At 31.8% G+C, this 16206-nt stretch overlaps 2 protein-coding genes and 1 long non-coding RNA gene across 4 annotated transcripts; all 3 read left to right on the top strand.

Moving 5' to 3' along the window:
- Positions 1–2992: 2992 nt before the first annotated feature.
- LOC9330021 (exosome complex component RRP4 homolog) lies at positions 2993–4671 on the top strand (the record flags this gene model as incomplete). The annotated part of the gene is made up of 7 exons (XM_021010492.1): positions 2993–3171; positions 3276–3377; positions 3451–3496; positions 3578–3667; positions 3753–3818; positions 3927–3998; positions 4079–4671. Coding segments are annotated over 7 exons (936 nt in total), but the record flags the coding sequence as incomplete, so codon positions are not given.
- Positions 4672–8737: 4066 nt separating this feature from the next.
- On the top strand, positions 8738–12201 carry LOC9327327 (WAT1-related protein At1g43650). Its single transcript, XM_002893913.2, has 7 exons — positions 8738–8997; positions 9163–9225; positions 9328–9444; positions 10084–10315; positions 11358–11516; positions 11614–11765; positions 11871–12201. Exons 1-7 carry the CDS (start codon positions 8822–8824, stop codon positions 12001–12003), a joined length of 1032 nt encoding a protein of 343 aa, XP_002893959.1. The 5' UTR covers positions 8738–8821; the 3' UTR covers positions 12004–12201.
- Positions 12202–13154: 953 nt separating this feature from the next.
- Positions 13155–14563, top strand: LOC110224710. Of its 2 annotated transcripts, XR_002329202.1 has the most exons (4): positions 13158–13598; positions 13734–13817; positions 13985–14069; positions 14330–14563. It is a non-coding gene; the product is annotated as an uncharacterized LOC110224710 (long non-coding RNA). The 2 variants fall into 2 exon arrangements; XR_002329201.1 differs by having other exon boundaries at positions 13155–13598; positions 13734–14069.
- Positions 14564–16206: the final 1643 nt, after the last annotated feature.

Below are 16206 nucleotides of genomic sequence, written 5' to 3'. Positions count from 1 at the left end.
TGGAGGGATTCTGAAACCTCCAAAGAAACGATAAGTCTTAACACTCTATTAATTTTGTCAGTTGGTTTTTTGAAGATGATGTTTAGGTACTCTATTTCGATGCAAACAGCAAAAAAGGTGAATAATGGGGAGTGATCTTTGGAAATATTTTTGGTTGATCATTTCCAGAATTTCACGGAGAGGTGAAATCTTTAGTTAATGTTCTTGTAGACTTACTAGATGTTAACCCGCGGTACACCGCGGGTCTATATTTTTATTAAATAAATATTCAATATTTTTTTAAGATGATCTATAGATATATGCTGTTGTTTTGTTTGATTTAAATGTATAGTACATCGCGAAATGATATTTTATAACTAAAAATTTTAAGTTATATTTGTTTTGTTAATTTTATTTGATTGTAAATTTTTGGATTTCACCCGTACTATATTATCTCGTATTAATATCAATCCAAAACCGTCAATTTTAGGATTTCACCCGTCGTATAAAGTTTAAATATTTATAATGTTTAAACTTCTTATTAAAGAATCGAGATGCGTTTTTGAAAAAATATTAAATTTTAAGTTGTATTTGTTTTGTTTAGTATTTAATATTGTAGAAAAATATTTTGATTGTTAATTTGGAAATTCAACATCATTTTGTTTTTTTTTAATAATATTTTTATTTAATAATAAATAGGTATATTAATACCATTAAATCAAAGGTTTGTAATCATAATTGGAAACAAATAATGACTTAAATGCGATTTAGTAAGGTTGTAAAGAATATGCCATTTATGTAGATTGATTGTTGGGATTAGTTTCCAATTAGTTTTATTTTTGGGATTATAGTTATCCCAAATTTTAAACTAATTTAGATTTTATAGTTTTGTTTTCATAAATAAGAAAATTATTTGTTCACCCACATCAGAAAATATTACCCAAAAAAAATTACGTAATATTAAATAAAAAATTAAATAACTAACTATTTTCATTTGATGGTCTAGCCAAATTATTATTACTATTTATGTATTTTAATGACAAAAATAATTTAGAAAAATAACAAATATTAATTTTCATAACAAATCAAATTATTTTTCGTAAGAACAATTTTCCCCAAATCAATTTTTTACAAAATATTTATTGTAATCAAAATATTTATTGTTAGAAGTAGTTAAGGTAAATAACAAATATGGTTAGTTTGTAGATATCATATATAATTAGATTTAGGTGTTAATTAAAAATTAATGTCGTTTGAAAATAAAGGAACAATATATACTTAAGGTATGTGAGATGTTATTTGTATTGATTTTGGTAAAAATGGAGTTAATCAATTAGGTATGGTAAATGCTAAGTATCCGGAGATTTTGATTAATATGGAAATAGTATAAGAATAAGTAGATGAATTAAAGACAATATGACTTCATTTATCAGTTTGAAATTAAGACAACATCTCTAAAATTGCTTATCCAAGATCCGAACAGACTAAAATCGGGTCAAACCCGGATCCAAAAGAATTAAAGCAAAAAAGTACTGTAAAAATGTATATGGAGATTTAGTACGATTATCGTATCTATTAGATAATCTGATGTTAAGTGTTTAAGCAAGTTTTTTTAATGTGTGCTTGTGGAAGCTTCCACTTTTGTAACAATGAACCTTTTGTAACTTCACTTAATATAATATGGTAACACTTAGGGAAAAAAAAAATACTACTAAATACAAATGAGAAAATTCATCAAGCACAATTTAACAATATGAAGAAATATTATCTCTTTAGATTAACATCAAAAATGTCTTTAGTGGGGTTGCTATTCTATCAATATACTATATATTTCAAATATCCTACCAAATTTCATATTTGAAGATAAAAATAAATACATAATATATTATCTCTTAAAATACTATAATCATAACTATTTTATTAATTAATTGATATTACTTCAAAAATATATCATCCCTTGCTACAAATACATAAGAGATAAAATAAAGAATAATTTTTGGGTTCACTCCTAGGGGTGAACTCTTTTATTCACCCCCTCTTTCTGAACCAATTAGAATATGTCAGGTAATTAAAAAATAAAATTCAAAACATTTATTATAAAATCAAATCTAATAACTCTTATATAAAACCGAAAAATCATTTGACCACATTTAATTATAAATCTAAATCCAAAATACTTATTTATAAACCCAAACCGATATACTACTTTGTTTAGTTGTAAAATATAAACTCTAATCATACTTTATAAACTCAAACCGACATATAACCTCGTTTAATTGTAAACCCAGACTTTTTTTATAAACCCTAATTGACAATTAGCTTCGTTTAATTATAAAATCTAAACTCTAACCCTTCCTTATGAACAAACCAATATATAACTTATTATTTTATTTTTAGTATTTATTAGATGATCGCTGGTACTAGTCATGGGCGTTCGGTTATCCAATCGGTTATCGATTCGGTTCCATTCGGTTTTGGTTCTTTCGATTCTAGAGTTTAGTATTCATTCAGATATTTTGAAATTTTTGTTCGGTTCCGGTTCTTTCAGTTTTAAAACTTAGTATCCATTCGGGTATTTTGCTTTGAATATTTTTGGATATTTTGGTTATTTTTGGGTATTTTCAGATATTTTTGGTTATTTTCGAGTATTTTTTACTATATTTATTTATTTAATTATTTGGTCTATAAATAATTAATATTTTTGGATATATAATTGTATTTCTGGTATTTTTGGTTACCCGAAATATTTTGGTTCGATACCGATTCGGTTCTGGTTCTTTCGGTTCTAAAATTTTGTATCTATTCGATTATCTTTAAGTTTTTGTTTCAGTTTAGTTTGGTTTTTTTTTATTTCGATTTTGATTCGGTACATTTGGTTCCGTAAATTTTCGAGGCCTTAGGTGGTAAGTTAGGACTAATTATTTAATTCATTTGGCCCATATTGAAAAACAAAGGCCCAGATTCATTTATATAAATGAATGAATGAATTATTCGGAAAACCTAAAAATTCGTAAACAGTCGTTGGTTTTTCTTTTTGCCTCCTGTCGATATTCCTCAATCACCATTGTTCTGTGATGAGAAAACTAAAGGCAGAGGAGCTACGGACCGACTAAAATCTCTTTCGTCGACGACAAACAACTCTGTCATCGTTGCCGACTCCATCCCCTTGAACCACAAAGAAGCCTTCTTTAAGTAATCTCCTTCTCCCTCTCTCTCTCTCTCTCTCTCTCTCTCTCTCTCTCTCTGGTTCTCCCAGCTTCTCTGTTTTGTTCTGATGATTGGTTTTTTGAATGAAGGGGACACGGAACTTCCTTGATCAACGGTGAGTTGCTGACGACGGTCTGTGGAGTTGTGATTAACGTGGACAAGCTTGTCTATGTACGCACCTTGCGAGCTAGGTTTGTTTGATTTCCTTGCGACACACGGAATTGTTAATGAACATTAACTTTAACTGATGATTGTTGCGTTTAGGTACAAACCTGAGGTTGGGGATATTGTGGTAGGCCGTGTCATTAAGGTATAGTTTTGTTATAAGGATTTTGGGTTTTGACATCTGGTCACATTGTAATGAATCTTAAAATCCTTGTTATTATTTTAGGTTGCTCAAAGCCATTGGAAAGTGGAGCTCAACTCTAGTCAAGATGGAGTACTGAAGCTTTCTTCCATCAATATGCATGATTCTGTTCAGGTTACTATTTGATTCCCCAATTGTTTTGGTATTTTCAATATTTGCCACATTGTCTTTTGGGTTCAACGATTTAAGTTTCTGGCAGAAGAGAATGACGTCTGTGGATGAACTCAATATGCGGAATATTTTGGTAGAAGATGATGTCCTTTGTGTTAGTTCTACTGTTTTCATTTATCTTCCATCTTTAAATATGTTCATTTTTGAACATACCTGACAAGAAAGGTTCCCTTTTATTTTTTGTTTTGTACAAATTCTCTAGGCCGAAGTAGGCGAAACTCAGCGCGATGGCAGCCTGCAGCTACTACTAGCTGGAAGTCACAAGTATGGAAAGGTTGGTATAGTCAAAGTTATAAATTTTGCTAGTCTCTTCCTCTTTAAACATTATGATTAATTGATGAATTTCTTCGATAGCTGGACAAGGGACAGCTTCTGAAGGTTGATCCTTACTTGGTTAAGAGAAGCAACCTTCACTTTCATTTCATAGAAACTCTTGGGATCGATTTGATTCTCGGCCGTAATGGCTTCATTTGGGTAGGGGAACACGCCCAAGTCCAATATCCTATGGTTTTGGATGATGAGATCATCTCATTAAAGACTCGGCAAAGCATTCTTAGAATTGGGAATGCAATACGAGTCTTGTCTAACCTTGGCTTCACCGTGACTCTAGAAGTGATCATGGAAACTTTTAACTTAAGCAACATGGAGAATATCGACATACATGACATGCTTGGATCAGAGTTCCACGTTCTTGTCACAGAGAACCAAGCTGAAAGAAGAAGAAGATGTGTATAGAGGAAATTTGTGAAAACCCCCATCTATAACTTTTGTGATGTGTTTTTCTCTTGCTTGCTGATTTTACATAGACTTGTAAACCAAGTCGCCTTGGTCCAGTAATAAAGGAAGGTAATTCCCGCCACCTGGTTCGAGTAGCATTGGCCACCAGAATTCGAATAATTTAACATGGTTTTCCGGATCCCAGGATTAGTCTTTGGGCCTAGAAAGTTTTTAGGATTACCTAAGCTACCAAAAAAAAAAATACATAGACTTGTAATGATTATAATTTAATGTGATTGACTTAACCTTTTCAAGCTGATAATCATATTTTCGACGAATTTTTGATTACTCTAAAATGTCGGAAAATCGTCTGAAATTACCATTAGTCGACACTTTTCGACGATGTTCTAACATATTTCCAATGCCAATTTTTCGTCAAAAAAATCTTCCAATTTTTTAAAAAGTCTGACTAATGTTTCAAAATATTATGACCAATTCGCAACTAATATTCCTTCTATCGAAAATTAGTCGGCAATTTGTCAAATTTTTCCGACAATTACTTTCAACGGAAATAATATTAGGAATTTGGGATGTCTTCTTGTAGTAAATTCCCACTGACATAAATCGTTTAGAGTTTATTTACACTTCATGCTTATTCATTTACATAATATCACAAAATATCTCTTCTGCATTTTTGTTTTGTTTTTTTGCAAGTCCGATAGGAACGGCCAAATATGTAAACAATGATTAAGTTTTTGAAAAAGCTATAAAAAACACGTGTTGAAATAAGTAGAAATAGATAACAACCCGTACTATGTGCGGGATAAAATGATTCAAGTAAAATTATTATGATTAAAATTTTTATTCGGGATCAAAGATCCGTTTCTATAAAACGAAACATGTAATAATTTTTTTTATTTTTTATTATTCAAATTTGAGATTATTTCGTATAAGAATACGTTTTACCCGTGAAATATTTGAACTTGGAATAAAGCTTCAACGTGATAAAGAAAGTATTGACGAAATGTTACCACTTATGCCAATATGCCTTTCTGTATGTTTTAAAGATGTCGAGAATGATTAAAGAAAAAAAGATGTCGAGATTTAAGTATAAGAAATCCAAAAATTTATCAAAGATGAGATTTGATAGTTTCTAAGTTAAGATTTTGTAGTGTTCCAAATTTAGATTCTTAGATTATGAATAGATTTTGGGGTACTAATCTAGCCCATGCAATCTGGGGTAAATTGTATTGATACTGACTTCTTAACCAGTTTTTCCATTGATTTACTTCGGAATTCAAAAAGGTTTTATTTTACTACGAAATAGTTATAATGTGGCCATATTTTGGTTTATATATAAATATGGTTAGTTTTTCTTCGAAAAATTAGAATCCCTCTAAAAAAATTGGAATTTAAGTATTCGTAACATATATAGAAAATAGATTATCCTATTTATTTAAGTATAATAGATATATAAATTTATAAAAGATGTAGAGATTTTGTAGTTTTGAATTCGATATTGTTGAACCAAATATATATATTTTATTATTTAAATATAAATATAAATTAAATACAAAGATTGTTTATCCATCGGCTAGAGAAGATTTATATAAATGTATCTAAAGAAAAATATAAAGATTTATTAATATAAAATAAACAAAAAGTGTATGTTTTTAATTATTAAAAAATAGATCATTAATATAAATAAACAAAGCTCTCGTGAATTGTTGTTAAATATAAATATGAAGATCAGTTGCCTAATTATTAGCTTTTTTTTTTTTTAATACATCAATTGCCTAATTATTTGCTTTTTAGTTAGAATTTTGGTTTTTTTATTTGTGTGATATATTTATATATTAAGAATAATGGCAAAATCTGTAAATAATTTAGTAAAATTTGGATAAAAATTTAAATGGGTGGAAAATCACTCTGAAAGCGACACGTTAGCATGGCAGTTTAGTTACTAACCAGGGCCGGCTTAAAAAAATTAAGGACCCTAAGCTGGAAAAAATAATTGGACCTAATTTCTTATGTATTTTTATAAAAAACAATTTAGGACCCTAATTTTAGTAAATTTAGTTATTAAAAAAAAAAGATAAAATTAGATGGACCTTTTGCATGAGCACCCTCCGCACATGGGTGAGCCGGCACTGTTAATAACACGTCAAAGTAAGGTTTATTTTTTAGAGTGGTTTTTTATTAATATATAAAAGATGAAGGGTCAACATACTTAGTACTACGACATCATGCGTTAATAATAGTTGAATAGTTCCTACTGTCGTTGTTTCATTACATATCAACACATTTAACTGTTTCATAAAACAGTACTTGATATATTGTTTTGTCTCCCTTTGATTAGGCCCCTACTTGAAGATAAAACGACCGTTGCATTAGAACCATTACATTCTTTTTGTCACATGTGTCTTTTAAAAGTTGAAAAATGTAAATAGTATAACATGTGTCGAAAGATATTGATGGAGGAATATCATAATGCGTCATGAGTGCATCATTATTAAATTTTGGTAGAATTGATCATTTTAGATGGTTGATCGAATTATATATCTTAAGAACAAGAGCTAATATCTAAACTATCTGATAAATAATAGAAATTTCACACATTTACATGTAGCCTTCTTTGTTTTTGTCGTAAGCTACATTATCATCATAAATAATTTGATCTAGTCATGCCTCAAGATCTCACTTTAATTGCATATTAATGTTCTGTTTTGTTTCTTCTTGTGAATTTAGGTATTGGAATCAAGAATAGTAGTTCATTTGGTCATTATTGGACTATCTTTAGGAGCATCTCCAAGTGTATGCGCAATTAGGACTCGTTCGTTGCATCTCTTAGCTAATATCTTGATTTTTTTGGGCTATCTTTTTCTTTTTAATTTGATATTTTTTTCTTTTCAATTTGATAATGAATATATATATGGCCATGTTCTTTTACTAAATGATGCGACCGCGGCAGCAACGGAATAAAACGACGTGTCATGAGATGTAGCAGCTAAGTAAAACGACACCAAGGCTTGAAAATAACAACTTAAGATGAGTCGCGGATGACAGCCGATGAGTCGCTGAAATTAACAGCGACACCTCAATCTTCATAGACGTTCATCTTCGGCGATATTTTCTTTTTTTCCGCCGAATGTTTTTCTTCCTCTCTGTTGGTGTCGTTGCGTTCAGGAAAAGAACAAGGCCTATACCCTTTTTTTTGTTGTAGGCAAAGTTTTTAAATTGAAATAAGTATCGAGATTGGTATTCACTACACCTCTAGGTATCGAGATTGGTATTCTCATTGCAAAATAAGAAAAATACAATGAAAATTGTTCAACTGCCATGATTGTGTCTGGTATTTAGAATAATGGGTTAACATTTTTTTCAAACTTTTATAAGACATTTTTGGTTTCACGGTTAAATCTCAATTCTCAAATTCTTAACTATCTCGATCACTATTACAGTAAAACCTCTATAAATTAATATTCGTTAAATTAATAATCATAAATAATTATTTTTGTTCCTAAGTTGGACTAATGTAATATTAAGATTACACTCTTTTCACGCAAATGTGGACCAATTGTATAGTGTATAAAATAAATAAAATTATTCTTTATTATTCTTTCGACAATTACTTTTAAAAAAAGCAGAAACAAAAACAAAAAAGAGTCGAACAGCAGATATGCATATTGTAAATTATCAACGCGAAGTTGTGTGCTCTTGCTTTCTCTTTTGTGGCGACATTATTTGTCTCGCTACTTCGAATCTTCGGCTTTATTTTCTCTTAAAGTATTAATAAACTAACGATTGCATATTTGCATAATTGCATCCCTTCATGGCAAGGTTTATAGTTTCAGCAAAAAAAATTATGGTTCTAATATTTCTTACCCTAGTGTCACAAAATAATTAGAGTCCAAATAATTGGCGGGTGCGGAATGAGAGACGACACATGCATACTTAAGTGAAAACTCAATCATATCAAAGTACTTGGATTAAAACTCAATCATATCAAAGTTGAATTAAGTGAAAACCACTTGCAAGTTGCAACGTGCTTATGTTTCGCTAGATATAGATAAAGCACATATTGTGATATTTATGCACCGCTACAAGGAGTAATTTATGCAGTTTTATGAGGAGATAAAATCACTAAATCTTGAGAGAAAACAAGAATGGATGTGTGGGAGCTGTTTTGATTGAAACGTTTATGGAAGTACACGTGTCTATATTAGCTGTACTCTTGTAGTGACCTAAAAAAAAGAAGAGAAAATCTTTAAAGTTGCCACCAACACAAATGCATAAATAGCGGGAGAGAAGCAAAGTGAGCTTCATCACATCAAGAAAAAAAAAAAAAAAAAAAAGACAAAACATACATCATATTACACGATGATGATAGAGCACAAAGCCAACATGGCAATGGTGTTTGTACAGATTGTATATGCAGGAATGCCATTGCTCTCTAAAGTGGCTATCTCTCAAGGAACCAACCCTTTTGTCTTTGTTTTCTATAGACAAGCCTTCGCGGCTCTTGCCTTATCGCCTTTCGCATTCTTCCTTGAAAGGTTCTTCTCTTCTATAACTCTGAATTCTTCGCTTTTAGCTAACCAAAAACTCTCATATATATTTTTCTGTTGGTAACCAAGAAGTTTTGGATCTTCGGCGTCCATAATCTTTTTGGACCAAAGAAAACAGCGATAAACTCTCATATTCTTAACGTTGTTTTGCAGCTCCAAGTCCTCTCCTCTATCGTTTGTCTTGTTGCTCAAAATATTCTTTATCTCCTTATGCGGGTATATATGACTAATAATGTTGCTATATATTGGAAATTCTGATTCTTGGAGTTAAGTTTAATTTTTAACTAACTGTCTAACAATATTGTTATAAAAATTTAGACTCACGTTGAGTCTTAACCTCTACTACGTGGCCATCGAGAACACCACCGCCACTTTCGCGGCAGCCACCACCAACGCCATCCCCTCTATCACCTTCGTCTTGGCTCTCCTATTCAGGTATATATACAAAAGTGTCTCACTCTTTCATATAAGCCCTGAGTTGATCCAAAGGTTGTGTTTATTTTATAAAAACAAATCGGAAGTTGGGCATAATACTTTATTTTAATTTTAAATAATTTGTGATAAAAAGCTAAAGAATCGTAAAAAATAATAAATCAAATCAAAGAAAATCACTTTAATCTATTTTATTATTTATTTTTATATTCTTAAAGCATAAATGATAGCCATATTATTATTTTCATATCATATGTCAATTATAAGTGTGGATGAGAATTGGTTACTTTTAAAATATAGTTTATTTTATGCATAAAATATATCAAGTTGTGATTTTGCTTTGTGTAAAAGTAAATTAGTTATGAAGATAAGAAAAAGTAAGCAGGAGAAACAACAAATTGACTATTATGAGTTGAGTTTTGACTCAAAAGATTTGTCTAGAGAAAGAACGAGGATAAAGAAAATATGTTTGAAGGAATCACCTACGCTTTCAATATGGTATATTTTAACAAACCATGTAGGTCAAAAATAAAATATGGAATCAAATTATCTAAAATTTAGCTAGAACCAATACATCTAAAAATTCAGTATATTTTGCTCAAATATTTCGAAATCTAAACTGAATTTATATATAATAAAAAGATTAGAGACGGTGACCTTGAAGAAGTCACACGGAGTGGCCAAAGTCATTGGTTCAATGGTTGGAATGTTGGGCGCATTAGTGTTTGCTTTTGTAAAAGGGCCAAGTTTGATAAACCACAATAACAGCAGCACCATCCCAAACGGCACCGTTCCATCAACCAAAAATTCTGTAAAAGGTTCAATCACAATGCTCGCTGCCAATACTTGCTGGTGTTTGTGGATTATCATGCAGGTATGCCACTCACTGATCACTTACTCACTTTCATCACTTCACTAGCTAGGTGCCTCCTAATTTTTTAATCGTTACTCCTTTGTATGCCACTCACTCACTCACTTCACTAGTTGCCTCCTAATTTCTTAATCATTGCTCCTTTGTTTCCTCAATTTATAATTTGTTTATTTCATTACTGCAGTTTAGTGTAGAAAACACTATTATGATATTGATTATACATCGGATTCGATTGATAACTCATATAATAGCGGAATAACGTTTTTTTAATGCAAATGTGCATGTTATCAATAAAAAGTTGTATAATGTTTAATAAAATATAAAAGCGCATGATTTACATTTTGGCTTTAAAAATATAAGAAAACATTTCTATACATATCACAACAAGAAAATTTTATTATTAATGTAACTGCATAGTTTTGTAGGTAATATGAAATTAAAAAATACATACTTTTGTTATATATATGAGATACTTTTAGTTAGTTAAACAAAGTATAGAATATCAAATTCTTAATTAAGATGATTTTCAACGACCCATATACATTTCGATTTTATTTACGTTTTAAAAAAAAAGTATTCATGAAATATTACATTTTTGGAAAGTTCACTTAATCTATATGTAGAAAGCAAGTCTCCGATGTTACGTAATTAGACTTCCACCATGGTATGAAAAACGACTAGTCGGTTATACACTTTCATAATGGTTGGTAGTGGAGTAGTGGTATTTTCTGGTTCGATTTAGAGATTATTTGGAACCGGTTTACGTCTATATATTATAGATAAACAAAAATTTTGAGGTTCTTAAAAAACAAATTTTTTGAGTAAAATGAAAGCACAAATTATTTATCATATCAATCTTGTACCGATGCACTAAAAAGAAGTGCACCATTATTTAGTATATACAGATGTGACATAGGTATGACATCAAATATTTGTCCATAGAGACTACTACTCAAACGAAACTCTTCTATGTTTGATCATCACTGAATATTTTTTAAGAAAATAAAAAACATTCTTTAACAACTTTAATTATTGGTGTTGTTAGAGCAAGGTGATGAAGGAATACCCAGCGAAGTTGCGATTGGTAACAGTACAATGCTTCTTTAGTTGCATACAAACCGCAGTTTGGGCAGTCGCGGTGAACAGAAGTCCATCAGTTTGGAAGATCGAATTCGGCTTACCTCTTCTCTCAATGGCTTATTGTGTACGTTAACCTAATCCCATCTCAAATCTTTAAATAATTTTAGATATAAAGTTCATCTTCTTGTTTATTAAAAGAATGGCCAAACAAAATTTATTAGGGAATTATGGTGACTGGCCTCACATATTGGTTACAAGTATGGGCAATAGAGAAGAAAGGGCCAGTATTCACTGCACTCTACACTCCTTTAGCTCTCATCCTTACTTGCATTGTCTCATCTTTCCTTTTCAAGGAAACACTTTACCTTGGAAGGTTTGTCTTTTTTTTTATATGTAAACATAATTTCCTATCTACATGTCGTTAGAACCTGATATTGAGAATGTTTGTGTTTGGACTTGGGGATATAAACTGGTGCAGTGTGGGTGGGGCAGTGTTGTTGGTGTGTGGACTATACCTTGGTCTATGGGGTAAAACTAAAGAAGAGGAAGTGCAAAGATATGGTGAAAAGAAAAGCCAAAAAGAGATTATAGAAGAAGTTATCATCGTCTAGGATTGCATCTCAAAAGGCATCACTAGTCACAAAACTTTTATCTTGGCTACACCCATATTCCACGTCGTTTTTCCCTTTATTGTCGCTGCTATAATATGAATAATGTCTAGATTCATGTAATGTAGATATAAATGTGGAGTTTTCTATTACTCAACGTAATGTTTTATTGATTAATAATGAGGTAACCTATTGGGTATATTAGAGCCGACTAGGGGCAGTAGATTTGTAGCCATATGGCTACAAATAGTCGTAATATAGCGACTATTATACGACTATCATATAAGACCCCGACTATAGTCGTATTGTAGTCGCTAAATAGGCGACTATTTTGAATGACTATTGAATGTAGTCGCCAAATAGGCGACTACTTTATGACTACATTGCATACAGAAAAAAGTAGTCACAAAAAAAGTCGCTAATTTGGTGACTAATATGTGACTACAAAACATAGTCACCTTCTGGTGGTTTTGTAGTCACTATTTAGTCTCCATAACTGTTTATATAATCAAACTTCACCATTTTTTTCTAAAACCTAAATACAAAACTTTAAATCTCAAAATTCAAAAAAAATTATCTAGTTACAATAATATATCCATAAACTGAAAACTAACACTTATAAAAAATTATAGTTTTCCAAATCTTATTTTTAATCAAAACTTAACCCCAAATCTTAAACTTAAACCCCAAACCCTATACTTCAAACCCTAAACTTAACCTCCAAACCCTAAAGTTTAAATTTTAAACTCTTCTAATGCATTATGCATATATATAAATTATATCACAAACCATTCAACCAAAGTGTTTGATTTGATTCTTTTAATTATATATTATATATATATATATATTATTTTATTTTCAAAACTGGAATCATACACTTAAAAAAAATATAAAATTTCAGATTTATAAATCTAAATTCTTTGAAATCTATATCAAATCTAATAATTTAGTATTAAAATTAAATTTATGAACTGTTGTATTAAAATTAAATTCCAAATCGGTTGCAATTCAACCCATAGTTTATTAAATTAATTTTGGAAGACTTAAAATCTGGATTTAAAATTAGGGGAAATTGAAATTTGAGGCTTATTGGGGGCAAATAAAATTTGAGTCGGGGAGAAATGAAATTTGGGCCTAAAATTCTTCAAAGCCTTTACTCTTTTATTTTTGTGACGAAGTCTTTCTCGGTTTTCCACTTATCTCCTCTAACCTAATACCCTCGCATCCACAGCTCGTCAGCTCGCCTCCACCACAAATGAACGCCGTTTTGCCTCTCCGGCGTCCGGTGCCTTCGCCGGTGACGTGAGAGGGATCATTTGTGTCACTGGTGTTATCTAAGTGGTGGTCGTCGGAGATATAGAGTTCGTGATTTGAGATCTCAATTTGCGGTGCCTCGAGACAACTCCGTGGCTCGTGTTGATGGCCTCCAATTTGTGGAGTTCGCGGCGAGAGGATCCACACGGTACAGCTGGAGAGGGATTCAATGACTAATTGGGAAGTTGATTTGTCGGAGAATCTAGAAGAATACCTTCAAAATTATTACTGGAGAACTCAATGGAAATGAAGAAGATGGGCAGATTCCTGTGAATTCGCTGAAGGTTTGTGGTATTTTGCTTCGATTTTCAGAAATTTGTTTCTCGTTTGATTTCAACTTATTCAATTTTTTAGGGTAATTGAGAATTGGGTTTCAAATTTTGTGTTGCTCTAAATCTGTAGCTGTTTTACTGCTTCAGGGCTCGGTTCAAGTTTACTCCCAAGAAAGTTGAGTACTTGTATAATTTGGTTCTACGTACGTTGGAGTTTCTATCAAAGCAAATGTTTGTCCTTTTGAACTCCTTGTGTTTTTTTCGCTTAGTGAATATCTAAGCTAATTGAACTAGATAAAACATAATTACTTGTTTGTGAATATCCTAGCATCTCAGTTTTAGGGGCTAACTTCGATTCATATTTCTCTATGTGTATGGGTTTTCTTTCGTGTTCACAGATGAAGTGAATGTATACCAATTGTTGCCACTGTCCAGGGCAGCCTAAGAGATGTTTTAAAAAAGTCCCAACACTTTGAGTTTAAGGTACAAGTTCACTTGCTCTCATATTTTGAACGTACATAGACTTTGGACAAAGTAAATTTGTTTATTGTCTTTGCTTCTTGTTATTGCTATACTACTATTGCCAAGTTCTTTGCATTTTAAATTTCAGCTCGTATTGATATAGACTTTGATGCTTTCGTCTTATGTGTGTTTGTATTCTAGAGTTGGATAGTTAGACCTAGTTGGCGTGCTCTCTTAAGATGTTATGTCCTTGCCTTGTCATGGTGCGTTTCTTTTTTCAGGGACAAGATCTTGACCAGACCTATGATACCATATCATCATTTTCTTCCGGTAGAAATAACCATGAGGCAGTTTTTGGAGCAGAAAAAGTATGAAAGAGTAAGACAATGAAGAAGAATTGAAATCAAAAGAGTTAATTAAGCCAAGTTCTTTCTTAAAGATTGTTATCTGCTTTGTGTTAATTATGTTTTTAGGAGGATGATGTAATTTTATTTTTAATAATGTTTTTAGATTTATTTGTAATATGGTTTTTTTTTAAATGTATAATTTTTATTACTAATATCAGTACCTTCCAAAAACATATTATAAAATAATTAGTAAAAATATAAATATTATTACTGAAATAAATACCTAAATACTGTATAAATACCCAAATACTGTATAAATACATAAATATTGTATAAATACATAAATACTGTATAAATAATTAAAATACTGTATAAATATATAAATAAATAATTAAGACCAAAGTCGCAATATAGTCGTCAATTAGTCACTAAATTTGGCGACTAATCTACGACTACATATACGACTACGAATATTAGTAGTAAAATAGTCGCTAAATGGCGACTAATTTTACGACTATTAATTTAGCGACTCTCGATTTACGACTACACGTTTTAGTCGCTATTTAGTCGTAACCCATCATTTAGCGACTATTTAGCGACTTTTAGTGTAGTTGCTAAAACCCAGTTTTCTTGTAGTGCCACTGTCCATGAGTACTCGTGTCACTTGGTCACCGAATCATAGGGGAAAAAAAACAATTTAAATTATCTGACCAATTTCAAGATTATATTTTAAAGTTGAAAACCTAGATGCAATTTCCACTAGAGAAGGTGATATTATATCTTTTAAAATAAAACTTGTTCTCTAGGAGATTGCTTGCAACACATTAAAAAAACACATGGAAAGCGCCACTTGTTCGACTACGGTTCGCCCTAATATTATTCTCTCTCGCCTCCTGTCTTAACACAAAGCTGCCGTTGAGTTTATGACCGGCGCGTGGCGGCTCATATAGGGCCGGCGTCGGTCATCTCCTTTATATTTCTGCTTAGTTTTTCATTTCCTGTCTCTGGCTCCTTCGGTGAGGAAGCGTGAAGGTTTTTGCGATGGTGAGTGGTGGGTTCGTGAATCTGATCTAGTGAGATTTGGCCATGGTTTACAGATTTGTCGGATCTGTTGGTTGCTAGTGTGCTCGGGTCGCCATCTTTGTTCGCAGGTCATGGAGTGGTGCCACGGTAATGCTCTGTTCTTTCCGGTGGTTGGCTTCGCTGAGTCTATGTGACATGGGGGGCTCTTTGTTTCTTCTTGCGACGGCTCGTTCTCTTCTCTCCTTGCCGATTCTGTGCAACATTAGATCGATTTTTCGATTTCTCGGTATCTCCGTCGTCTTTACTGTCTTCCTCCTTGTTTTGCCTATTTGCTCTGATCAGATTGTATCCGTGTGAGATCTGGTAACATCAGTTGCTTAGGTTTAGTTGTTTCCCTCGTTTGGGCTGACGTCTCCCTCTTTTGGGCTAAGTTTCTCTTCCTCGGCTTATTTAGTCTGTTAGTTTGGGGTTGAGCTTTGGTTATTTCTGGGATTTATCTCGTTTAGTATTAAGCAATGTCTTGCTTAATTTCTTAATCGTTGTGGTGGTGAAAGGTCTAAGTGGTTCTCGATTATCTTACGGTTCATCCGAGAAAACCTTGACATAAGCACTCATAGAGAAGATGCATCTTATGCGGAGAAGACCAAGATCCACACACTTGTTTTTGCCATTTGTGTTGAAGCCCGTTTTCATAATTGAAATGCGGAAAGTCCTTATGGTGAGCTTCGAGAGCTTCGATAGTCTCGAGACAAGATGTGTTTGGTTTATGCAATGTAATCGGAAATTCC

This window comes from Arabidopsis lyrata, assembly GCF_000004255.2.
Source record: "Arabidopsis lyrata subsp. lyrata unplaced genomic scaffold ARALYscaffold_1, whole genome shotgun sequence".
In the NCBI taxonomy this organism is placed as follows: domain Eukaryota; kingdom Viridiplantae; phylum Streptophyta; class Magnoliopsida; order Brassicales; family Brassicaceae; genus Arabidopsis; species Arabidopsis lyrata.
This window is presented reverse-complemented; position numbering and strand designations above follow the sequence as displayed.

What these genes read in the sequence shown, in the direction of transcription:
- LOC9327327 (XM_002893913.2), top strand. Translation starts at nt 8,822, where the DNA reads ATGATGATAGAGCACAAAGCCAACATGGCAATGGTGTTTGTACAGATT. An exon ending in TTCTTTATCTCCTTATGCGG is followed by an intron (nt 9,226 to 9,327) that starts GTATATATGACT and finishes ATAAAAATTTAG; the next exon opens with ACTCACGTTGAGTCTTAACC. An exon ending in GTTTGTGGATTATCATGCAG is followed by an intron (nt 10,316 to 11,357) that starts GTATGCCACTCA and finishes TGGTGTTGTTAG; the next exon opens with AGCAAGGTGATGAAGGAATA.